The 26,415-nt window shown below is 40.3% G+C and overlaps 1 protein-coding gene across 2 annotated transcripts; it reads right to left on the reverse strand.

Moving 5' to 3' along the window:
* Nucleotides 1-867: 867 nt before the first annotated feature.
* Nucleotides 868-25,242, reverse strand: vwc2l (von Willebrand factor C domain containing 2 like). Of its 2 annotated transcripts, none has more exons than XM_010793298.1 (4): nucleotides 24,695-25,242; nucleotides 23,096-23,586; nucleotides 10,507-10,636; nucleotides 868-4,551 (listed from the first exon to the last, which is right to left on the reverse strand). In XM_010793298.1, the coding sequence occupies exons 2-4, from the start codon at nucleotides 23,507-23,509 to the stop codon at nucleotides 4,400-4,402; spliced, it is 696 nt and encodes a 231-aa protein (XP_010791600.1). In that variant the 5' UTR covers nucleotides 23,510-23,586; nucleotides 24,695-25,242; the 3' UTR covers nucleotides 868-4,399. The 2 variants fall into 2 exon arrangements, with proteins under 2 accessions (XP_010791600.1, XP_010791599.1); XM_010793297.1 differs by having other exon boundaries at nucleotides 24,406-25,242.
* Nucleotides 25,243-26,415: the final 1,173 nt, after the last annotated feature.

Below are 26,415 nucleotides of genomic sequence, written 5' to 3' on the forward strand. Positions count from 1 at the left end.
TGTGTCACACTCAAATCTATGTCTAGCCTGCCGCTGTATTTACTGTGTGGTTTTAGAGTGCGATTGCATTCCATAATCTGCACTAGTTTACCACATAAGGATCTAATCTATCTAATTGATAATGCGTGTTTGATACAAATGCAGTGAGTAGGTCCATGAAAAGACCAACAAAGATTCAACAAAAAGTGTATAGTAGGAAAAACAAAGCAATTAAAGTTCCGTCACAGCATTGGCACTTGCTGTGTCCACCTAAATTGTGTGTGTGTTCCCCACTGCCAACACTGGCCTGAAGGTATGTGTGCTTTAAGAGGTCTCCTACTGGCCATCTCCCAAGATGCCATTTTCAATGGGATTAGTCTGGAATGCGCCTAATTGCTATTGATTGCGATGTGCTGCATAAAATTGCTTTCCTTTTCTTGTCCACGGCGGGAGGTGCTGGAAGGCAATTAGTAGTGCGGACGAGATAGAAGCCCAGTCGGACTTGTAATGAAATGGAAGCAGGAATGAACCTGTGAGTAATGCCCTTGAAGCATTAAGCACTGGTATTTTATATTTAGTCTTTCTCACATAGCCCCAGGAAAATACTGCACCTTTTATTTATCCTGCAATGTTTAGCGTCGGAAAAATGACCCAGAGTTTGGCTGTGTCGTGGGTAAACACATTGTTTCTCGTTTATGCAGAACATAATACGGTTCATTCAAGTGCTGAGAAAATCTGTTCTTTTGGCAGACTTATATTACACATTTTCCCTCAGTTGTTAATCTTGTGCTTTCATCTTGAATTGTGTCCAGAAGCATCAGCATTTTTCCAAAAAAAAGAAATCCAACCTCACTTTTGCTGAATAACACTTTTTTTCATGTCTATTTAATAAAATAGTTTTTGCCTCAATGAATAATACACATTTTTCACATTTCTTACGTCTTTTTTTTTTTTTTTAACTCCACCTAAGAATTCAGATTACACATATGTTTTAAAGATATTTACATATGAACAACATGGGGACACCAAGGGTTCTTTAACTTTTAAAAATGTGGTTTTGTTGTTTCTTGTACAGCGTGAACCTGCAAGCATGTGGTCATTTACAATCAAAGATGCTGTTCATTTTAAACATAAATCTTAATGTCCTTTATAGAAATGATACTATCCCACCTTTGAATGAACAGTGCCCCCAAATCTACAATTGATTGTATAATAACAGTGTTTCTCTCTTCGTTTCCACATAGTACTGTGTTGGTTTTCAGGCACACTTTATGTAACAGTTTTGTTGCTAAAAAAAACAAACAAAAACAAACAGAAAAAAAATCATTCATGGTTTCCAGCTACAGTTAGTCGGTATCTCATGGAAAGAGCGGATGGTGTACCGATTACAAAACGCCCATGTACAAGCCTGCAGTGGGAACAATGAGACAATGGGGGGGGGAGGTTGGAATAGACATTTACAGACAGACATAAAGACTCAAAGTTTCCTGGCAGAAAATAAATGGCAGACGGCTGTCCTTGAAACTGCAGCTTCACATATTTGCAATAAGAAATGTAATTTTCCTAGGTTTGCCCGGGCAGAGCCTCTCTGAAATGCCTTTTTTCTTATTGTGTTCTTAAATGCAGCCTATTTCAAACGACACACAAAGGAATCTACTGCATGTTAATCCACACGGATCCTAAACGCTCCTCTTTAGTTATAAATGAGAACTTTAAAAGTAATTTCCATGACAACTGTTTATGCTCAACCATTTGACAGTGCAGAACGACATATGCGCCAGTACAGTCTTTGGGGGTGAAAACATATTCCACCGTTTTCTTCGTCTATACTGTCTGTTTTGAATATATGAATTGCTTTTTGATTGGATTTTTATTATTTTTTGCTTTCCACAAGCAGACTAAATCACAACTCTTGGAGGAACAATTGCATTATCTTTTTCTTGATGCTTTGACCTTCACCCTCTACTCTCATACCTTCACATCTTGTTGACGGCTTGCAAATGAATGAGAAGAGCAGTAATGGAATCAGAAGGAAATTAAATCACAACAATAAAACTCACATTGACATTTGAATCAAATCGCCTCGATACTTCTATCGGCCATTTTTCCTTCTTCTACACTTACTTAAACCAAAAACAGTGTATTTCCCAATCTATCTGTTAATTATGACCGGATTTTCCACCCGTTATTGAATAAATGTCCTAGCACTTGTACCCCCAATACTCCCCCTAATTCACCCCTTCTGGCAGTTACAGGAATTTCAAATACTCATTTTGGGCATTACATAACTTTACACCGCAAACAAAGCAGTGCTTAAATTAGCCTGAGCTGTTCATACTGTATAAAGCCAAAGGCCATGCTAAGTAAATCTTATCTGGAATAGTAATAAGGCATCGGTGGTGGCAGCCATGCCTCTGAGCCCTGGAACACTCACTCTGCTCTTTGCTACCCAGTAAAGTTATTCCAATATATTTGTGGACACATGTACTGGCTGAATAATAATTTGGCATCTAAAGTAATTAAGAATAATGACGCTCTTTCATTAATTTGAAAATGTCTGGATTACTGACGCTGTGATTGATAAACTGTAGATGTCAGTTTTGTTTTATGAGTCTGCGGATCTCAATCCAGATAGATGAGGAGTGTCTTTTCATATTAAGAGACACTAAATCACTAGCTTAATGATAAAATGCCCCTAGCCTTGTTGTTGCACCTTATATTGAAATGCACCCACGCTTCTTTCCTTTCTTTCCTCCAACAACCATGTGCTTCAGCCTTAGACTATGCTGCATACTGTGATATTCTTTTAAAATGAGTTTTAGTGCCTTTTAGGTAATGTACCTCTTTAGTCATTGGGCTGTATCCTATGTTCATGTCTGGCTCATTACAGAGTGTTTCGAGCTGCTATTAAGCAACCCATCCATCACCACCCTGGAGTGTCTAAAAGGTTAAAAGGAACGGATTTTCTGGAAATGGAAAAATATTCTGTTGATGAATGGCATGAGTTTACTGGAATTCACCTTTGAATTAATGACTATTATTTATCATTTCCCCAAAAAATGGTGTTTGGGGCTTTAATTGGGTGTTTTTCTTTCAGACTGGACCACTTTAGGACAACTCTGGTCTGGAAAATATCAAGGCAATACATTAGCTTGTCTCTTATCGTATTGCCACATCGGGAGAGCTATTCTAACATATGGGGAATGGGTGGAACTGAAAATCCATTACAAATTGTATAGCAGCGGGATTATGTTAGAGATGTGTATCTTATACCAAGCCTTATGTTCTTCACTGGGTGCAGATCAACACACTGTGAGCTTTGAGATTGCCGGTGAATGGTGTGATTGTGTATGCTCTCATGGACAATGTGCTTGTGAATGCTGCCTAAAAAGCATTTAGACAAATGCAGATGTCCTCCTTTTGTCTGCTGGTTCTGGAGTGGGCCCAGCATGCAGGCTGCGGCAGCGCCAAGCACCCAGCTGGATGATCTATCACAGAATACTCCTTGATTAAAGGAAATTAAAGCAGGCTGCTTTTGGCTCGTTAATTGCTTCGATAACAAGTTCAAGCAGTTAGTTAGCTGGAATATTTTCGAGAATATGGACCTCTGAGAGAAAACAATAACCACAATTAAGCCAGCAGAGGCTGCCCAGACTTGTTGTTGTGATGCAGAGTTTTACATCTTCTCATAGTTGCTCTCTACCAACTTTCCTTTCTTTCCATCTTCCCCTGCTTCTATACAGAGACATGATTCAAAACCATAGTATGCACACAAATCAGTGTTCTGGGGTGTTACAGCAGTTTATAACATTGACAGTAGCATCATGTAATTGTTAGAGGTGAGTTCCTGCCATAGTGATACAAAGTCTTATGAAGACACAAACATTAATGTGTGATGTGCATCTTGTAAACAAGCTCTTAGAGTGAAGTTGTGAAACACCTATGCAGTGCTTTTACCGGTGTTGATCCTGTTATGACAAAAACATTTAAAGCGCTGTTAAGTGTGCTTACGGTTTGTTTTGCCTGCTGTTGGAATATTACAACACTGCGTGATTGTGACAGACAAGTACAACAAGCAGATGGCATACATACAGAAATCCACATGAGCAATTCAACATTGCCAATGGTTAGGAAAAAGTTCAAAGAGCTTAGAAACTTTTTTGTGTGAGAGCAGCAAGTCAACATCTGAAAATATATATATAGGACGATTCAAACCGGAGGGTGGAAACAGCCTTGAGACAAGTTCCGTCTTCTTCTCGGTGGCAACATTTGTGTTTGTGTGAAGCTTGTGAGCGCATCTCTTCGATGCTATGCTGTCTCAGGTTGCTTAGGAATTGTGCTCCTGCCCTGTCAATCATACAAAATGGTGTAGTAGGCAGGGCCTTGCCTGAGCTTTTCCACCATCCCCGGTGGAGTCTCTCTATGACAACGTCTGGCCGTTGAGGCACTCCCTCCGCAGGCATTGAGCCGGCTTCCACCAGTCTCCGTTGTGGCAGCGGCAGATGGTGCAGTCGTCCACCTTCACTTCAATTCCGGCTGGGATGATCGTCGTTCCAGCAAAGCAATTTGGACCTGCCGCATGGGAAGGGAGAAAAGGGGGGGGGGGAGAGAGAGACAGGAGTGAGAACGACAAGAAATGGATGTGGTTCTCCTGAGGGCTTCTCCTTTTTTCTGAGGTGTGGTGGAGTGATGCGGAGAGCTGCGGGGAGTTAACGGAGTCAGAGCAGACGTACAGATCTTTTCACGGGCATGCACCGATGGGCTTGTTTTTGCAACACTAAAGCGCTTTTGTTAGTCTCCCCTTCTCCCTCGACATGGAGCGCTTTGCATCCTAATGCGCTGCAAGAGAAGAAGCCTGCCAGGAGCTGGCTTGGCAGTACAGAAAGGCTGGAGTACAGGGAGTGAGAGACGGAGCCAAAGAGGGAGAGAGAGAGAGCGCTGCTTTGAGAGGCAGGATGGTGTTAATCACTTCAGTCTGTATGAAAAGGCCACAGAACTCCTTAGCAATTCCTTACATGATTTCTCCTTCTGTGCTGACTTCTAAAACAATAAAGAACTCATATTAATGTTGACATCTGATTGATCCCTAACACACTGTAGGATTTGCTTGTGCGGATCCTTTCTGTTGATATCTGTAATTTTAAAAGGTGTTTGACTGTACCACTGGAAAGCCTCATACCCATGTCTGATCATTTCGGTAGATATCGAGACAGATTTTTTGCCTGGGTACATTTTAAGATCTGTACTCGAGGAAGCCATAAACACTGTAGCATTTGTGGAAATGCATTTATTATTGATAAATACCACATTAAATTATTAAATCTAAGTCGTCTCACTCCTTTTACTTTTTGAGACACGGCAGAGGGAGAATGTGCTGTGAATTTTTCCCGGTTTTAATCATTTCGATGAAGCAATCAACAGCTCAATTGGTGTGACGGTGACTTTGGAATGCTCTCAGCATTCGGCACTAGAAAATCTGCTAGACCCAAGACTCCACGAGTAGTCATAAAAAACTCATACGTCTCATAACTCTTGAAGACAAAGTAGCTTTCACGGCAAACTTTTATGGACATCTTTGTGTACTAGCTAATTTGATATAGTACAGGCAAATGAAATGGTGGCATTGTAAGTGTAACTGTATGGTTAGTTGATCTGAAGAGCCGAGTTACACAGGGTACATTTGGGGACACGGGCCAGATGTGTGCAAATCTGCACAATTACTCAACTTGAGCACAAGATAGGATTGTTTCATGGAGGACATTATGACATGTCCCATGTATAATTATCAAAATTAATACTGGTTGTATTCCATTCATCTGCTTTGATTTCAGGCTCCTGGTATTGTGTTAGCTCACTGTCACACCTTCACAGATAACTGAGCCATTGTCGGTGTTATAGTAACTATGATTTTCAAACTATACAGTGTAAAATAGGCCTATTACTGTTTTCTGTGGTGATGAGGCAACTCAAAGCACACATTCAGCTAATGTAAAGACCATGGTCTTAGATAAATATTGAAAGTCCCACGGACAAGTCAATGGGTCAGATTGACTTCTTCAATATATAAGCAGCGGCATGACTTTGAATGTACTAATTTCCTAAAACAGAGGGGAAATAATCCTTCAGATTCTTTAAAGATATAAGTAGCAGTAACACACTGTGAACTACTCCACTAAATGTGAAAGTACTGCATTCAAAATGTTAAGTAAAAGTAGGTCAAACCTAGCTGCATGGCTGTTATTGTGTACTGTATGTTGCATGTTACTAGTTTCATTACTTAAAGGTGGGGTAGGTAAGAATGGAGAAACCAGCTCGAGTGCGCTAGAATTTGAAAGTACGCAGCTGAAAAGAATCTGCCCCTTCCTTCAGACTTCCTTACAGAGCCCCTCCTCCAACACACATGAACGCGCACATGACCAATGAGGGCACGAGATAAGTTTGTGCATGAGATGGAAGGCTGACAGGCAGGTAGGCCATCCAGTTATTTTAGCCGGGCCGGCTAAAATGATTGATCTTGCTTTTTACAGCGCCACGTCTTCCACAGATGACATTTCTTAATGTATTTATTGTCAAAGTATTTAATGTATTAATTTCATTCTGAAGTGAATTACCTACCCTACCTTTAAGTTGTTCAAGGTTCAAGGTTCTTTATTTGTCATACGAACATAGCTACAGAGTAGTTATGTCGATGAAAATCTTAGGTCACAGGCTTCTCCAACAGTGCAACACAATAACACAGAAAAATATAGTGCAAGTAAATATTAAAAAGTAAATGCAAAAAGAAAAATAGTTTTAAAAAAGTGAAGTAGTGAAATAAGAGTCTACAGTATATGCAAGCTATTGGAATGATATATTATAAATAGATAAATAATTACTAAGTAGCAGATGCATTTTATGGATGTTTCAACAGTTCAGTTGTTTAACAGTCTTATTGCCTTTGGGATCTAACTGTCTCTGAATCTGGTGTTTTTTTTGTCCGGATGCTTTGGTAACGCCTGCCAGACTGTATATGGTTGTTTAACTAAAGAGGTCGGAGAACTTTCCAAACTGACAAAGGAAAACTTTATGCTTTATGTTGTCAAATTCAGCCTAACGTTGGTCAACTAGGGTTGGCCACTAACTCGCAATGTTTCACAAGCTTTTGGTTCAGATGTTTGTCGGCCGAGTTTTAATCTTCTGCAGTGTTTATGAGCGAAAACAAGCTTCAGGCGGGCAAAAACATCCATGTGACACCTGCAAAAGGAGGTGTTGGCTACCTATTACCCCCAACCTTTGCCTTAGCACAGATGAGTCCCCTTATCTATCCGGACCTGATAAAAGCTCTTTGATCTGAGCTTAGAGGAGACATTGTGAACGCTTGCCAAGTCTTAACTCTCATTGATCCGCCTCTGGACAGCTGGCACAGGTTACAGGACAAACTCAGTGGAGGTTGATGAGAGAAGAGGGTCACTGGTTCTGGCTGCCAAGTGTGCTTGTTTATAGCCGGATAGACTTGGAGCCACTAGGACAGAGTTTCCGCTACCTGTCACTGTCCGAAGGACACACTGTCACCCTTCCGAGCCTGTGATCGATTCATGGCCAATAAAATGTAGTGAAGTCAGAAAATGTTTGTCCTGTGTCAAACTGTCCCTGCATATTACACTTTCCCTGACTGCAGCTTAAGGAGTGAATACGCATTAAGGCTCATTACAGTCGATTTGGCTCAAATATAATCATAGCTATTGCCTAGAGGTGGGAAATGATTCCATTCAAAACCACATGCCAAAAGCCTCTAATTCACAACAAAATTGCTGCGTGTCCATATAAATGTCAGTCTGAATGTGTTACCTCATTGCAGTCAGCTCTATGGCTCTGCTACTGCATGATACGTCTGTTAAAAATCCACAGTGACAGTTTCCAGAGAGATCTATACATGGTTTAATCCTATCTTAGTGACAGAACGCTGGCCAATTCACTACTTCTCATTATAAATATCTTCATGAGAATTATATAATTACATGTATCCCCTGATAAATGTACAGTATAACTCCTGATAAATATTAGAGCTGAATCAGTCGGACTCAATGAACGTGGTTCTGGGAGATAAGCCCTCCCCTGGCTGACTATTCCATTGTGCGGCTTTCTGCTTTCTGCTGCTGTTTTCAGGGTGAAACACCAAGAAGCAGATGAGCTAAAAAGCCACATCCTATTAATGGAAAGTTTCAACAAAAGGGCGGCAGGCGGCCAATGCAGAAGCATTGTTAGTCAAAAGGCATCCAAATATCACGGCTGTAACCAGAACACAATTAGTTAAAAAGCTTTAAGATTCTGACCTGCTTTAAATGTAATTATGGTAAATAATCTGGAAAAAAAGATCACTAATCACCCAAATTTGTCCTCATTTCAACCCAATTATTAAAACACATTTTACTTTCCAAATCAAAAACTAAATTATCACTGTGGGTTTTTAACAACAATTTAATTTTAAACATTCAATAACATTTCAGACCTACGCAAACAGGCCAGATGATTCTGATTGATTTTGACATTTAAAGAAGCCAAAAATGTTCTTTAACTTTCTCAAAGTGAGTGGGTTGAGCTGAACAGTGCTAATGCAGAGTATAGATATTATTTCAGAACTTCTTATATGCTGCAGTTTTTGTCTGCAGAAGCTACAGCCCCTTTAACCACAACGCTGTCTAATGTAAGAAGTAACCAATCAGATCTCTGTATATTAGGCTTCTTCAGCTCTGGAACTAGTGAGGCACATACGATTTTGTGATAATACCCCTAAATATATTATTTTGTGATTTCGACATGTGTCTCCAAAGGATTGAGTGAAGCTAAACACTTTCATACTTCACAAAAAAATAAGGAAAAAGACAACTGTTGTCAACTAAAATAACATCATCTGCTTTTACTTATAGACTGTATAAATATCTCTGGATTTTAGAGCTAATTGGTGAATGTTAGCATGCTAAACCGAGAACTTGAACATGGTAGGCTACATTTCCTAACATGATAGCCTTGTCGTGTTAGCAGGATCATGTTAGCATTTAGCTGAAACCCGTGCTGTGCTGTTAGCATTAGTTTTTTCACATTAAAAAACACTTGTCACTGAAAATGAACACCTTTAACAAACATAATAAACTTGTAATAGGTGATTGTGTTGGTCTGGGGTTGGACACCAACATCACTACACTCAAGTATGAACTGCTCGTGGTTTTGTCTAGGAGTCTTTTTGTTACCTTGTCAAGAAAAGGTTTTGGGTTTTTGAAAGAGTTGTGCTTATTTCAAACCAACTGCTTCTAGAAGGTAAATAAAAGACAACTCTCTTCCACTGATTGCATGTCTACAAGTGAATGTCTTCCTTTCACAGCCCTCTGTACCTTGGCAGGAAATGGGAGCTAAACAGCATTCTTCATTGTCCTCTCCCCAGCCCCTCAGCTTACATAGAGATAACTGGCTGCCAGAGCCTGACCAGCCACCCTTTAGGGAGCCTGGAAACGGCAGGCCTACCCTGAAATGCCAAAGGTGTCACTGTGTCCTGTCAGCCTGGATTAGCTCTCTCCTAGCAGCTTCTGCAGCCTTGTTAGTGTGGGTGTTTGTGTGTGCTCGTGTGTTAAAAGAAAGGAAAGATGGCAAGGTGGATAAAGTGGAAATGAGAAAATAGTGTGAAAGAAAATCTGAGTGGTTGTGATGGAATAGCCATTTCCCCCTTAAACCAAATTCCTCCCATCACATTTATAGGTCAAGCGCTGCTTTAAAAAATAAGGGGGAAAAAAACATTTCAGTATATTTGTTTTGCCTATTTTCAGCAGGGTTACTCATACTTTTGCCTCAACATAATGAGAAAATGAAATACAATAACAAGGCACATAATCATGGGAGAACATGTATTTGTTTATCAGTTTCAGAAACACTTTTTTTGCTAGGTCTTTTAGCTCTTAAATTATCAAAAGCACACATGAACTGTGTAAAAGGACACAATAGGAATCCATGATTAAACATTGCAACTTTGTGTTGTGTTGTGCATTTATACCCACAGGCACTATTTGTTGTTGAGCATTCCAGCCAGGATCACATTGCAGGCAAACAGTTACTGTACTTCAGTCATAAAGCTCCATCTATCCCTCAGGATTGGTGCTGGCAAAGGGAAATGTCCCACTTCGCCTTGTAAATAGCCAATGAACCATTGGAATCCTATAATTCTAATTTAGGGATTGGCTGTGTGTGACAAGGGCGTCAGGGCACTGGGAGATAAAAGGCTCTCAAAGGACCCATTAGACCTTCCTACCGTGCCTTTAATCAATGGGCTAATGTTTACTCTGCTTAGTGTGTCATTTATAATTAAAACTAGTACTGCTCATTATTGTCCAACGGGCCCAAGGTAATCATTTTAATTCATAACACATCAATTACATCCTGATCGTCTAAAGGCGACCATCAAATGGTAATACCACAGATAAACTTGCCGTCATTGGTTTAATGAAAATGTAATGACTTCTGAGAAGTGTGTGTGGAATTCCAGAAGAGATGGGTATTTACCGTTTTTACAGATGGGGCAGCATTGCTCCGGCTCGTACACAGGGTTGACACACTCTGGGACGGCGCAGTCGGACACCACGCAGTGCACCTCATTATTTGGTTCGCAGCGGCACCATTCACAGGCCGACGGCTATGGGCAGAAAGAGGTGAGGGGGAATTTGGGTTAGATGAGTCAGAAGATCTTACCTTCATCATGTGCATGCGCTACATGGTTACCAGGTCAGATGAACAGTCTGCTCCTCTGCTGTTATATCCCAATTAATAGGATCTAATGATATGAATCTCATGAAGAAACAAGTTCATACATTATTCACAACGCCCTTTTATTAGGCCTCTTGCATCTTACAAACAAGCGTGGAGCAGACTTTAAATGTTATCCCCAACTAATAAGGGAGCCTGTAAAGTAGTGTTCATGATATTTAGTATTTTGCTGCATTCTTCTGTGGAATGCCTCAGGAAACTGCATATCTTACCACCTCTGCAACATGTAAATCAGTGCTATGCAGCTCTCTGTGCTGCTCCCACTCACTTGACTCTATCTTTACAAAGTCTCTTGACCGGAAAATGGACTGTAATGCAATTACATGGAGTGGAAAAATACAAACTGTTTCCAACTCACGAAAGGTCAACTGCTCATCATATAAAATGTCTGTTCTGCTCATCATAGTAAACATACTTTTGATGGCACCTCTGCTCAAGATCTGCCAGCACTTTGTTCTGGGCTTAGAGGATACAAATGTTTCATATCTAAGAACCATTTTGCAGTTTACATCCGATAAAATATTGTTGTTTTTTGGTAGACCAATGAGTGCAGGAACCAAAAAATAGTACAGATGATTCATACTAAATAAAGTGGGTGAGTTATTTGTTTGAAGTTCACGCATTTATGTAATTTGCTGCAGTCAATATTCTAATGCTTGGCATTTTGTTTTCAAAACCAGTGACTTTGTCAGCAAATGTTGGCTATTGAATGACATTGAGATGACTACTATTATGCTTAGCTTTTGCATGTTTAATATTCGTATGATCATCATACCCTTTAAAGCCATAGATGTTTTTGGAGTCTATGCTTATTATCTCGCTGGGGGTTTACTTAGGAAAATGATACCATTGCCAAGTCTTGGTGCTAGTAAAACCAGTGAACGCTGCAGGAATTCAGTAGTACTAAACACAAAATTGTCCAGCTTGTGAAGAGCAAACAAACAAGGTATAATGGAGGCATTAGTGAGCTTTACATGTGCTTGTATTAGGGCTGCTCGATTATGGCAAAAATCATAATCTTGATTATTCAGGTCAATAATTGATATCACGATTATTAAAAACGATTATCCATTTACTTTGAAAACATCAATTTGGAGAAAGAAAATGTGAACAGTATGTTTTTAACAGTTGATTACCCTGAACTGTAAGTATAATTCAACTGAAAAACCAGTAAAAAATGTATTTGAAAAAAAAGAAAGTAATAATAATAAAAAAATAATCGTTTTATTTCGATTACGTTGTTTTCGTAATTGCGATTAAAATACGATTAATTGAGCAGCCCTAGCTTGTAGGCAGATTTTGTGGGATGTAGCCAGGTTAACTGTTTTCCCCTGTTTTCAGTATTTATGCTAAATTGAGAAAGCCAATTTTCCTACCTAGGTTGGTTATTGGCTAATGGTTACCCAAGTGAAAAAATCGTTATGAGTAGGAAGGAGAGTAGGAAGGAAAATAAGAATAGGAAAGAAATGCACAAACCCTTATTAGTGTGGCGTCTTAACCCAAAACTATTACTACTAGTTTGTGGTGAATAAAATAACCAAGCATCAGAGCAGAGACTTACACATTAATGTTTTTCCTCCTGTCATTCCATTTTCCCTCATTGAGTTAGAAAACATATGCATGTCTGAACTGTAATGTTTACTTCCTGAAATATCAGACAATGGTCAGATGGAATAAAAAGTTAGGTCAACTATCTCTCAGTATGATTATAAAAGAGATACAAATACAAAAAAAAGCCTGTTCCAAGGCAATGAATAAGTGACAGAACAGTGACTGCATTTGTTTGGAAATGTCTGTAACTTGTTAGTGTGCTCCTGGTATAAAATGTCTTGTTATGTATCTTCACTTTAAAATATTCACACTCTTAGTGATGTTAATGAAGATAGATTTCATCTGCTCGTATATTGTTCCTGTTGCATATTTTAGAGCGGTTGCTCCCTGATGTAAAACACGCCTTTCCCTTTCTCGTGAAGCTGCACTGAAATAATAAAAGCTTCAAAGACATCTATAACTTCACTCTCCTCTCATTAGAAATTCCTCTCATGTCTTACCCACACAAGTGTCTTCATGTAAATAATAAATCATTTCAAAAATATTTCCTTTCGAGTTAAACACCCCTCCAGTTATCTTCCCCTCTTTCATTCAAGCGCTCATACAGAAATATACCAATTACATACACAGCAAGGTGTTGTCTCATACATATGGAAGGTTTTGCCAGTCTGACAGACTTTAAGTGTGGGGGCTGGAGGGTGAGATCCAGGGTCAGCTCTGCAGGATGTACGGGGCGGTGTCTGACACGTACAGTCTTGATTCAGGATGTCATGCTGCATAACAGCTTTCTGATTCTCCAACAGGAATATTTGACTTTGTCTTGGCACCCATCATTTAATTTATAAGGCTCACTCATGAGCTTCCATCGTAGAGAGAAGATGATTCACCTTAACCCGGGGCAGCATATCAAATCCATTACACCTTTTTTTAAATTGACACTGCTAGCAGCAGAAACCCAGGTTCTGTCAGGAATATTTGAGGTGTAATAACAAATAAGTCTCATTAGGGAATTGAAGCAACAGCAGCAATAATGAGCTTTACACTGTGTTTTTATCACATAGAGCTTCAAGACAGTTTAATGAGTTTACATTCCCATTTTACGAGTTTGTACATTCCATAAGTGTTTTTGAATGCAACCTGTTTTTAAGAAAGCCAATATGCTAGTCATGAACCCTATTCTAAGACTGACCTAAAGTCTGACCATAACATTAATAATATCCTTATTGTTCAGGGCCTCCTTTACAATTCCAGACCTTTACTAATATAGACATGCTAGGCTAATGTAGACAATAAGAGGGTGCTGTAGCAATCGTGCAATGGACCAAGCTGAAGACCCACTTAAGATAGAGTAGATTCTTTTAAGCTTGTGATATGAGCTACTAGCAATTATGTTAAATATGGTTTTTGATAATAACAAGTAATGTTATGAATGGTTTACAACAACAGAGAAAGAGCTGAGGGAGTAAGCTAAGTGACAAGTATTATTATAGAAAGATTGATTGATTTAATGGAAATGTTCACAGTATCACATATTTTCTCTTTTTATAAGTTGAAAGTAGGCCAATAACTAACTAGAAAAAGAATATCTCAATCTACATTCAAAACATAGAACATTATATCTGTTCTAAGTATTGGGAATGAGGTCTCATCTCTTTAGTTTATATCAACAGCCCCTCACAATTCCTGCGCACATCCCATGTTAAAAGAAAGAAGTCACCTTCTAGAAACCCCAGGGCGGAGGATAAACTGTTGTACTTTTGTCCTTTATTACTTCTGATAAGATGGAGAAACTAGAACCAGAATGCAGCAGTCCTCGCAGCCAGAAGCAGAAATGGGCTCATTCTCAAATGCTTAAGAGCTCAGACAGTATAGAAAGCTGGGTCTATATGGGGAAGGCAGACCCGCGCAGACATTAAGAAGCCTGGATATTACTGAAATAATATATAAAAGGCTTTGAATCAGATGAAGGCTACTTTCTGTCTATTAACATGCCATTTCTTGAATATGATCAATTCCAGGATGCTAGTGTCTATGTGAATGGGAGTTTTAGGACACAAGCAGCCACAAAAGCAACCCGCGCATGTAATAGTTCTTATATTTAAAAAAAGCAACAGCCTAACAAGATTATTCCCCCTAAAATAGCATTTACTTAGCAGGATGGTCAATTACATGTTAGTCTGAAGTATCTAATTATTGGTAAAAGCCCAGCACAATCACGTACTCCCTCTAGGAGTGGAACAATTAGTTAAGTGCATGGTAAGGATCCAGCTTACACCAGTTTCGATTAATTTTTGATCAGCTGCCAAAACATAGGGCAAGGAAATTACACTAAAACATAACAATGGAAACAATCAGACGCAGTTCCACTGGAGTCTGCATCTGGCACAAATACAGTTTTCCTTTCAAGGCATATTACTATCTTTAGAGATAGCGAGGGAGATGATTAGACATCATATAGTAGTCTTTCAAAATCTGCTAAACCTTTCATTTGTGCTTTTGTCTCGAATTGTGGCTGCTGGTAAAATTCTACGGATGAATTGGAATTAGACCCGACATGAGAGTTAACATATAATTTATGTGGTTTGAGGCGATTGAATCACTATTTCTTGAGCCAGAAACAACAGAACAGTGATTTGGATTAATTGTTTATGGCTCACATACATTTTTTATGTTGTGAGACTGATGAGAAATGGGCAGCTGGCTCTCTCGACTTGCATGCAATGTCGAGTGTCTTGATCTCAAGGTGCTACTTCCTCCATTTTGTATCACAGTGTTTGTTTTTGTAGTTGGTTAAACACATTTATCATTTCTTCGTTTTGATGTGGTCTATACTTTATACTGAATTATTTATCCAGAATAACCTATATACACAATAGTTTAGGGGCAAAAGTACACAATGTACCACTTAACTTACTATACTGCAATTTTCTACATTCTCAGACATCTTGAAAACATTTATTCTAAAGATACTCTTTAGTGACAATCTTATATTGCGTTAATTACTCTAGTTTATCATTGTCTTAATACCAACAAGTTAAAATATAAAGCATATTCTGAATGAATTACAATATTTCTGATTCCCTTCTGGGACCTATACTGTGAGGAATCCAAAATGTAACTTAAATAGAAATACATAACAACAATAACACATTGAACTGTGTCTATTATTGGAATATATTCATACTGCTTTTGCAACATCTGAATGCACAGGTATAGCTAATATTCACAACTGTATACCATTGGGTAGTTTTATCTACAAGGCATACTTTTCATTGAAGAGTATAACTAAAAACTTAAATACTCAAGTAAAGTACAAGTAAAGCTTGTACTCTACGGTATTCGAGTAAATTATAAAAACAGATTGAAGTACTTTGGTTGCATAATTGCATTTTCCATTGCATGTAAGGTAATTGTCGTTCTGCTTGTCAGTAGAGAACAGTTTGAACAACAATGAAAAAGCAATAGTCAGTAGAGTTAAACATTTTTCTCTATAAATATATTGTTTTGAACAAATATGTAAAACAAAGGCTCCTCAATTGTACATTCCTTCAATGTATTCAGCTGCGCACGGTGCTTTCAGTGCGTCCTTTTGTGTGAGGTCTAGCGTGAAGAGGATCAGTCATGCCTAAGCCCAGCCTCACAAAAGAAAACACCAACATCTTAGACGTGCTGCCAGATGTTTCGGTGAAGAAAAGTCCACTTTTGTCCTTTTCTTATTCGCTGGGTTTTAGCGTGAACCGGATGAAATGGTTTTTATTCCCACTCGGAAACAAATGTAGACAGGGCCAGGTAGCAATGAGTAGTTAAATAACCTTCAATGGGGATTCTGCTTGGGTAAAATACCCAAAGACTAGACAACTGGGTCACATAAATCCCCCCCATTTATTCAAGGGATGGGAGTGGGTTGTCACACTGCATGCTGCTGTTGTCAAGTCAAAACAATATTCCACCAGCAGTCAGAAAAAACTGACACAGAGGAAGGCTTGTTTACTGCTATTTATTTATATTTAAAACACCCTTGATACCTAGGGAATAGTTACTGCTAAAAATAAAAATAAATATTAGGTGGCGTAGTTTTTATGTTTTCCTTAATAATTTCTTCTAATTGGGTCCTTCGCTACCTCTGGCAAATTGGATAGGGAAACCAATTTGAGCAATCATTTATACAGCTTTTATGGCTGTGTTGTCTCATAGGTGTCTGTTGAAAAGCAGAGTCACACATTTCTGCGTTTGTGTGTGTGTTCATGCTTTTCAAATGCCTTGTTTAGATTGTTTGTGCACATTTCTATGATCACGCATTGAGTTTAGCAAAGGCTTGTTGTGTTGACAGAAGTCATGAGAAACAGACAAGTCGCAAAGACAAAGGCATTTTCACTTGCATCTATTGTCAGTGCAGAATGGTAAAATGTTGTGTTGATGTGAAAATGATAATGCCTCGATATTCAAGCCCCACTCAGTGGTAGGTGTTAACTACAGTATATTAATAGCTGCTTCGTGGGGATCTTAGGACATATATTAAGACTGCATTTTTTATCAGTTATATTTATTTCAAATGAATGAATTAACATTACTTGCCTCTAAATGAGGAATTATTCAAGATAGTCTGAAATGTTCTGTGTGTGCCTCTGACACAGCAAATGTTGGAGCCCTCCCCCCTTTTCCCACACTGTATCTCACAGGAAGCACGGACAGGATTGTTCACATTTGAGTTCACATCCCAGCCCTAGCCTGACGATCTGGGATCTGAACTCACCCTATAGCTCCTGGTTCTTGATTGAAGCTGCGCTGGAGCCATGCTGGACAGACTGGACCCCTCCTCATCTGATGGGGAACCCTGGAGGGGACATACCTACTAAGGTTGAGTGGCACGACTCTCACAGGGCAAACAAACAAAAGAGTAGAAAATACACCCACTGGTGGTAAATCTACAAATATCTACATTATATCAACCATTTGATACAGTGTACCAGTAAATACTTTGATGGCGGAGTACTGTATTTTAGGCTTATTATCAGGTTGCTGAGGCATGAGTTATACCAGCATTAGATTCAGCAAATGACAGGCTGACATTGCACCACAGTCAGCTGATTTATGTTGAATGAATGCCCAAAACCACTTGCATGAGAATGACTGCATATTCGACTTACATTGGACTTAAAGACTGAGCTCTAGCATGATGACATTTTCAGCAAAATGTGTAAAAATGTGGTTGATGCCACACTATACCTAGACATTCTTCATTCATTCTCCGAGCAACCCAGAGGCTTCAAACGGAACACATGTCTCTCTGTTATCAATCTCACATTGCTTTGTCTTTGCGTTTCATCTCCATCATCGGCAACTGAATATAAATGCAAATGTCTGCACAATATAGCACGAGCTCTGCCAAGGAAATACCAATGAGGGCCATACCAAAGGTTAACCTGTCTGCATCTCTAAACTGGGCTCTGAACACCAGATACTGACGGCCTTTGATTTACTTGAACACTGCATGGTCCCGAAGCTTTCATGTACTCACTGCAGAGACCCAGCCCCTCGCTCAGGATGTAGACCAAGACACCGGAGCTACTTGTGCAGTCTAAGATACGGACTCCCCCCCCCTTATTTCTGTCATGGCACTTTCCCTGAGATGATCAATAAGAACAAATTAATTCCTGTCTCTCCATCAAGTGTGAAGAGATGCCCTTCCCCCTCTGGGCTCTCCAGTCAAGGTTAGCATGAGGGTGAGCTGCACTATTGATGGACTTGATCTCACATCAAACTGCGAGGCTTATGCACTCACAACTGCCCTCACAGAAATCTGTGGGCTTGCATCTCAATGCAGGACTTTGCTCGTATCTGTGTGATGTGCAAACCAATCAGTACAGATTAGGAACATGATCCTGCTCATCCCTAACAGCAACACTGTGTCACTGTCATTGTGTTGTGCCAGTGCATAATGTGTGTACACAAGTAGCAATAACATTAAATAGAGCACCCCATTTACTAAGGCCGAGTCCCACAGTATCCCATGCAGGTTTGAATCTGACCAATGGTCCTTTGCTCCATATTGGCCACCCTTTCCCTGTTTCATGTCAATTTACAATCTAATCGAGGCAATAAAACCCCAAAACATATTATTTAAATAAATACAAACATTTAATATGAAAAAACAGGGAAATTCACATCAGATTTTTCCATCTTGCAATTGCTTGTTTGTCCAATAAACAATTTTGGAACCCTATGGCCTTTTATTCAGTGTAAATCAGAAGTTGCATATCTAACTTGTTGCTGCATTTTTATGTTGACTGTCAATTAATTGTGTCAGCATTAGCATAATGGCCCCCACGGCATAAAACACTATGCTTTATACTGAATTACCAGAATACTGACTCACCACTCATTCATCTGAATTAAAAAGGTTTTATAGATAAAGTTTTTGAATTGAAAACTGATGGACAATTCCTTACCACAGTTTTTTCCTTCCAGTTTTGCCTTTAGCATTTCCACATACATAATTGTTAATAAAAATGCTTGTCTACATTGTATGTGGCTAACCTCACTGTGTAGCCCCCCTGCCTGCTTCAACTTGTTTCAGTGACACGACATGCTAATATTCACAGGTGCAACATGTTCTAACATCTCCCAGCAGAGGTGTCATTGCTTTGCCTTGGAGTCATTATGTAAACTAACTGAAACAAACAAGGACCTGCCACAGATAACTTAACAGTCTGATGAAGCCTTGCATGGCAGTTCACTGCTGAAAGGTTTCAATAATAACCCTTTGTGTAAATGTTTACTTGCTGCAAATGATGTTGAAATGCAGCTATTCCAAACAAGTGATTTCAGTTTGTCAACAGGTGGTATCGGCATTTGTCTTCAGCACAGACAGCCCAGCTTCATACTCCTCTGATAATAACAGCAGTCAGCTTTTCAACCATGATTGTTATCTTCAGCGTATTTAAATTATATGAATAATGGGTCAATAAATGTTTGTATCGTTCAAAAAAGGTTTGCTTGAATCATAAAATGATCACAGATGCACAGCCTGTCCTTTCAACGCTACAAAATAGCATCCTTCAGCTAATTTCAGTTTTATGGCTTGCAACTCAAATGTGTTGGTTAATTGATCACCTGTTTATAAATAAATAAATGCTGAATAAACTGCATACTTCTTGTGCAAGAACGTAAAGCACAGACAGACACAGAAAGCAGCAAGCTAGTAAACGTAGTTGAACATTTAGCAGTTAAAGAGCCAGATATTCTGAAAAGATGGTGGAGACCAAAACCAAAGCTAAAATAAAGTGAATAATGGATTTACATTCTTCAGCTGGCTCAATGAGCAACTGTTCGCTAACACCTTTAAAAGATCAACTTTAAAATGTAATAATAGTTAAATGTTGAATTTACAGCTTGTTTTGCTGCCTCCAAGTTCAATTGTAGTTGTATAATTATGTGGCTAATAATGTAGGTTATTCAGTAGTCCTTTTCTTGCTAAGCTAATTTTATAGCATTGTAGTGCTAAAAGCTGTGATGCTTTCAGTTGTGTGGTTACAAACACTACTGAATTCCCAGCTAATCTTCCTCTTACAATGCTCGTTAATGTTGAAGATGCTTTTGCAAGCTTATTTTCAAGTATCCATTTAGTTCTGGAGTGCTTATTATTTTTGAATTGTATGCCCAAAATAGACTGAAAAGTGGTCTTCTTCGCTGAAATATAAACATAAATCATGTGTGCACTGGACTGGATAATCCATTTGTCGCAGAGCTGTTGTTGGTTTGTGTCTCCCATTTTCTTGTAATGGAAAAAACTGTTGGCTGTTTTTGTGGATAAATCTTAGGTAACAAATAGGCAAACGTTTAGAAAAATCCAATCCATTTGGCCATGTCCTCATGCTACCCTTACACACACATGTTGGGTTGACTAGATTTAGCTTTTCTTTCTCTAACATCAGGTCATAATATGTAATTTTTGGAACCAGAAAGGGATAAATGCAGGTGATAAAGTGTCTTCAAGCTTACTTTAGACCTGAATACTCTTGATCAAAGCAGTACATCCAAAATATTATAAAGTTGTCCGTTGGAATTGTAAAGCATTTGGCTGACCAACTATATTTGACAGATACCAACCAGTTACTAATATATTTTCACGGACATGCGCATATGCCTTGATTAACTATAGCTATACCATTGTTTAGGCTGCATTATTTCATATTATATTTCCATCACTTACAGCGCCTATCCACTTGTGAGGAATATGAATGAGGAGGTTTCCTCATGGACAACAGTTTAAACACAGACTTAAGTTGTCATACTAATGTTGCTATTTCTAATCAGGTAGCACTGTCAAGCTCTAAAACAACTGCTGAGACACTGGTCTGGTGGGTGGAAGCAGTCACAGGAGACATGGAGGAGCTAAATCGGCCTGCAATGACTCAGTATATCAAAGCATTCAAATACTCTAAGAGCATCTGTCGGTTCAGTAATGCCGGGTGCATTTTCACTAAATGGCACATGGATGACATCACTCTGAAAGGCAGCCATCTTTGTGCCCTTATTGGCCAATAAACACATTTTCATGATACTTTTACAGTCTGCCAAGCGGTGATATATTCTAACACAAATAGGAAGCCTCACTAACCCAGACCCTTATAACCTCCCACCACAGGTCAATGTTGAGCTGTTCCTAGTAAATGTTAAATATCATCAGACCTATTCCATTGTGTGGGTGCCCTGCACGTAATATTCATCCTCTACAGTGGCTTCAACCAACATAACATCATCATGACATTAGATTTCATTTGGTGTTTCAATTGATTGGTAGCTGTCATTTTACATGAACATGCAAGTCTATGTAAATGTTTGTATATGTACATACTACCATGCAGGGGCGGACTGGGGGGATTAATTGACAGACAGGCCCACTTAATGCGTGGCATGTATCGGCTGGCCGGCGACGAAAGTATGTTACTTAACAAAAAACCCTATTCATTTTATGTTATTTTGGACCATTATTCATATAGTAATCACATTACCTGAGCTCTTGAGTTGCCTTGAGCAAAATAGTTACAGCATATTTAGTGATTGTAATGTTAACAGATCATTGATGCAATAACATTTGGACCCAATTTGCCTGACTTGACACATGGAATTGGCGTAGGAAGCGTCCTCAATGTGGGTGAGACAATTTAACAGGGGGTGTGGGCAGGTGGTGGACCTCACCTCCTCTAGGGGGGTCCGGGGGCAAGCTCCCCCGGGAAGATTTTTTTTAAATGTTGAAGTTAAATGCATCAATCTGGTGCACTTTGAGAGCAAAATTAGAGACTAAATCTATGGCAGTCAGTAGGGGCTTGGACTGTGAGCCGTAGCGTCGCCGGTTCAAGTCCCCGACCAGACCTACATTTGGAGTGTGGACTTCTACTTGGAGAGGTCCCAGTTCACCTCCTGCCCTGCCGTGGTGCCCTTGAGAAAGGCACCGGACATCCCCCTTCCCCCCTCACTTCCATTGGTCCCGGGGCACTGTACAATAGCTGCCCACTGCTCCTAGTACTAGACTCCTGGTACTACGATGGGTTAAATGCAGAGAAAAACATTTCACTGTGTGTGTTGTGTGCTCTGCATGTGTGACCATTAAAGAGGGTTTCATCCCTCCCAATTCTTCTTCAACACCCATATAAAACAGAACTGTAAACAGATTTACTTTTTCTTTCAACATTTATTTGAACAGCAAGTGGAGGCAAAAGTGACTGCACCCAAAACAATAAACCTGCTAGCTAACTAGCCTAAACTCAGTAACAGAATGTGGGCAACACGTTCTTCTCCACAGCCGCGCGACCTCCGAGTCAGACGTCACTTCCTCCTTTTCTATCCTACGGGTACAGCCGTACAGCCACTCCCCCTGAACCCTGTTTCCCTGCCAATCCCCCCCTCCCCTCCCCTGTGCAAGCCCCTCCCTCTGAACCCAGGGCTCGCTACAATACTGTAGCTTATACTGTATACACAAATTATACAAGAAACGCCTTTACGCTTTGGAGCTTGTTTATCCATCTGTAAGCAACTGCCAGCTAGGTCTCTCAGCCACTCACTCCTGATCGTTCACTGCGCAGTGACAGCTGCTACGGGCCTGATGTGTGAAATTGAAACTGATAGATAGAACAAAGGTAGCCTATCAAAACGGCCCAGCCCGGCCGCCACACCCCACTGGGCTGGGCTGGGCTGGGCTGGGCTGGGCTGGAACACTTACAAATGTGGGCCGGTAGGATTTAGGTAAGCAAAAAAAAGGGAGTGACCGAAATACTTTCAAATGTAGGCCGGTAGGATTTAGGCAAAATAAAAAAGATTATTATTATTTTTTTTAAATCTTTTATTTTTTATTTTTTTGGGCCCTCCGGCCCACACACTGCACCGGCCCACCGGGGAAACTCCCGGTATTCCCAATGGCCAGTCCGCCCCTGCTACCATGTAAGATGTGTGCTTCAGTGGCATACAGACGTTGAACAAGACAGCCTGAAACAAACTGGCAAGATGGAACCAACTCATTATTATCAGTTGGGCACTCTTATATAAATTTAGATGTGACCTCATAGCATCAACTACTGTGAATATTCTGGAAGACATATATCAAATGGAAGGCCAATAATTAGATTGCGAATTGTATTTTTTTTTTTACACACATGAATGTTCCCTCTTATATGAGAGAGGAACATAGTATAATTGAAAAGTTTGATGGCAACCAACCAGCTAGAAATCACCTTTCAAATGAAAAGATCTCTGTTGATTTCTGGAAATTAGATCTTACCTTGAATTCTTGAAGTATTTTATACGTTTTCCCCCGGTACTCGCAAAAGTTTTTAACCTCCTTGCATTCGGGGCAGCATCCATTGTGCTCCACTTTTGTGCACTTGGGGTGCAGTTTTGGGCACTCGGGCTGGTCGCACACAGGCCCGTCCTCCGTGCACTGGCACGGACAGTTCGAGTGTCCCGGGTAAAAGCGCTCCCCGAGTTTGTAGACAAAACCACTGTCATCCACGCACCCTTTCCCCCGGTAGTCATCGAAGACAATGTTTTCAGTGGCGGTCCGCTCCGCCTCGTCCGCGGTGTAATCCTCGGGGTTTCCCACCGAGGCCGGGGACACGGCGCTCAGGGCCAGCAGGAACAGGAAGGCGGCCAAGAGGAGAGGGCCCATCCTTCGCCGCGGCATCGATGTCCACATTCAACAAGATTGTGTGGATGTCATCGCTACGCTCCCCGTATCCTCATTACTCTCGTCAGCATCATCATCACTTGAGGCTGCAGTGGGGAAAAATAAGAGATGATAGCCTATGATGGACGATGACTCCACGGCTGTTGTTTTGGCACATCCTCATTAGCACTCACATCCTAAATGGCCTACTTTTCACTTGTGCACGCCTGTGCATTTGTACGCTAACAGCCATTATAGAGATCATCATACAAGTTATAATTGTATCTCCTGACCCCCCATGCAGGTCACTCAACAGGCTAATGTCATTATTCCCTAAGGAAACAAAATCTTTGTTGACAAACGAAGCGTGTAGTGCTCTATATGTGCGCTCGTGACGTGATGTGGGGGGTGTGCAGATTCAAATTCTCTTCATGCAAAATTGCAGCCGTGGGGACGTTTAACTTCAGAGAAAAATGTTTAAATCATTCACTATCTGAGGTGGGTGGAGTGGGTCCTGGCAGTATTCTTCTCCATAATTCAACACAGCCTACCTTTGTTTAATTCAAACTCTATGAGAGCGATTAGAGACAACAGGTAGCTGGTTTATTTTTCTTTGAAGCCAACGATTATAGACATTAGTCTAAAGACACTGCTCAGACTCTGAACTAACCTGCTCTTAAATGTAGCAATGTAACATGCTAATGTCCTGAATCATAAATGCGCAATGATTTAATCCCAAATGCAACACTCACTGTGAAAGGGAAAACCACAGCATCAATCAACACAGTAAAGCAAGAATAACAGCAGAACATACATATTTTCCCTCGGCTTGAAGTCAATTTGTTTCTAATTGCTGCATTTCTTGACAGATCAATCGAAATGCCAGTGACAACAGGGATATGTAGCACAGGATAGGGCAAACTCACCGCGTTAAAATAGCTTGATATCCACTTAGTGTGTGAAGCCAGAGCGCCCAACACAGAGGGCTACAGCAGATTAAAGACAGTCCCCTATAGTCTATTGGAAACTTCACTTTATCCACAGGGTAAATTCAACAGACTCCAAATACTATAATCCTCCCTTCTGGTCGTGATGATGGATTTAAAAGCAATTAAACACCAGCCTTTTGGAGATATGACTCTCCTTTTCCAGTGAAAAGAAAGCGATATCCACGTAAAAGTAGGTCTGCTTCATGGTAATCCTCCCCGGACTCACCTTTTGGAGACAAACAGTTCACGTCCAGAGGCATGCGGCACAGACAGAGAGACAGAGACAGAGAAAAGAGCAGCTAGAGAAATCCTCTATAGCGTTCGCCGATAATCCGGAGTCTTTTCAATATTTCCCCACACGCAGGTGAATGTTAGAGAGCTGCAGTCAGTCTTGTTGCGTGCGTGTATACATCCAGCGGTTTCATGGCAAATACAAATCCAGAAGGGTAGCAGTAAGACAAATTACACAAAATGGGACTGAAGCCAGTCATTGTTTGTTTTTCGATTTTTCGGCAGAGGTCGCATTAACCCTCAGCAGGCGAGACTGAGGCGGGAGCGCTCCGACTTTCAGCACGTTGGAGAGCGACTGTCTCCTGCGTCCTGCACTGAGCAGAGCAGAGCAGAGCGCCCCCCGTCCCCCAACGTCACCCACAGACAAAACAACTCACATCCCGCGATCCGAGGACAACTCCGGCTGCATTTCTCCAACTGGTCCTATCAGAGGTAAAGGCTCAAATCAAGTCAAACGGAGAAATAATTCAGCAGTCTCAGATACGCAGCTGGAGTGGGCTGTGTGCGCGTGCCTAAACGGGCGCTCCTGTGTTTATGTTTGTGTTATTATTACAGACCTGTACATGTGCGTGCGCATGAGCGAGTGTCTTCACACATGACCTGCAGCATGTTTCCCTGACTCACTCATTATGTGCAGCACAGTATACAGACACCCATTTGTATTTTGCCGTGCAACGCAAAGACTTGTCAAGCTCCTACAACAAGAGAAAAAAGACAGTAAGGCTTTGCAGAGCAGCATCGGCTTTGCTTTACAGATGGTAGCCCGTAGGGGCCACTGCCTGACTACATTCAGTCTGAGAACAGATGACTGAGTGAGACCCAAAAGACCACCACTTAATTAGCTCTTCCCATGAGTACACACCTCTTATAACCTCAACCTTATGGCCTGTCTTGTTCAAATATGTGTTCACAGACTTGATTTTTAATGATTAAAACCTTGTATTCTATTTAGAGCTCTTTTAATCAAAACACCTGCAGTACCCAAGGCAACACAGTCGAAAACTCATTTCTAGTAATTATTGAAAATGATACAGAAAAATCTGCTGTCTATTGACCTATCATGGAAGGTCAAATCTAACTCAAACAGCCCAATTAAAAGAATATATTCATGAATAAAGGCATGAATCCTCAGTTTTAACTGCAGTATTTTCTACCTGCTTTAGAAATGATTTATATATAGCTGTACAGAGATATATTATATATGTGTACAAGTAGCTATATAAATCAAGGCTGCACTGCAAAAGAGTTCTGAATATATTATATTCAGAACCTCTTTGCAGTGCAGCCTTTGTACAACATCTCATTTATGTACATATGTTGTAAAATATATGAGGGGCGTTTCATCCGCACTTGACGTGACCAGAGTTAAACCCACCATCCCAGGTTGATTTCCCTCATTACATCTTTACTTATCACAGAGGAGGAGTTGGAAATAAAGAGAAGCTGACAATCTAGAGACCTTAATTGTCGGAGACAGCCAAGATGTGGATTGTGCAAATAGGGCTACCTCTCAACATCATAAGATGTCCTTAATATAGCAAGTGTGTATGCTCATTAATGCATGGGCATATCCTGTGCCTCGTCTCCTCTGAATATGATTCTGAGCTGCAAACAGCAAAGCCTGCTCTCAGCTAACATTTGTCAAGCAAATTCAGC

This window comes from Notothenia coriiceps, unplaced genomic scaffold (assembly GCF_000735185.1).
Source record: "Notothenia coriiceps isolate Sejong01 unplaced genomic scaffold, NC01 NC01_scaffold00037244, whole genome shotgun sequence".
In the NCBI taxonomy this organism is placed as follows: Eukaryota; Metazoa; Chordata; class Actinopteri; order Perciformes; family Nototheniidae; genus Notothenia; species Notothenia coriiceps.

Bases quoted from the DNA above. Each gene is read 5' to 3' on its own strand.
- vwc2l (XM_010793298.1), bottom strand. From the start codon at position 23,509: ATGTGGACATCGATGCCGCGGCGAAGGATGGGCCCTCTCCTCTTGGCC. The intron at 10,637-23,095 runs GTAAGATCTAAT...TTCTGCCCATAG, and splicing joins AAATACTTCAAGAATTCAAG to CCGTCGGCCTGTGAATGGTG. The intron at 4,552-10,506 runs GTAAATACCCAT...CCCATGCGGCAG, and splicing joins CTGCCCCATCTGTAAAAACG to GTCCAAATTGCTTTGCTGGA.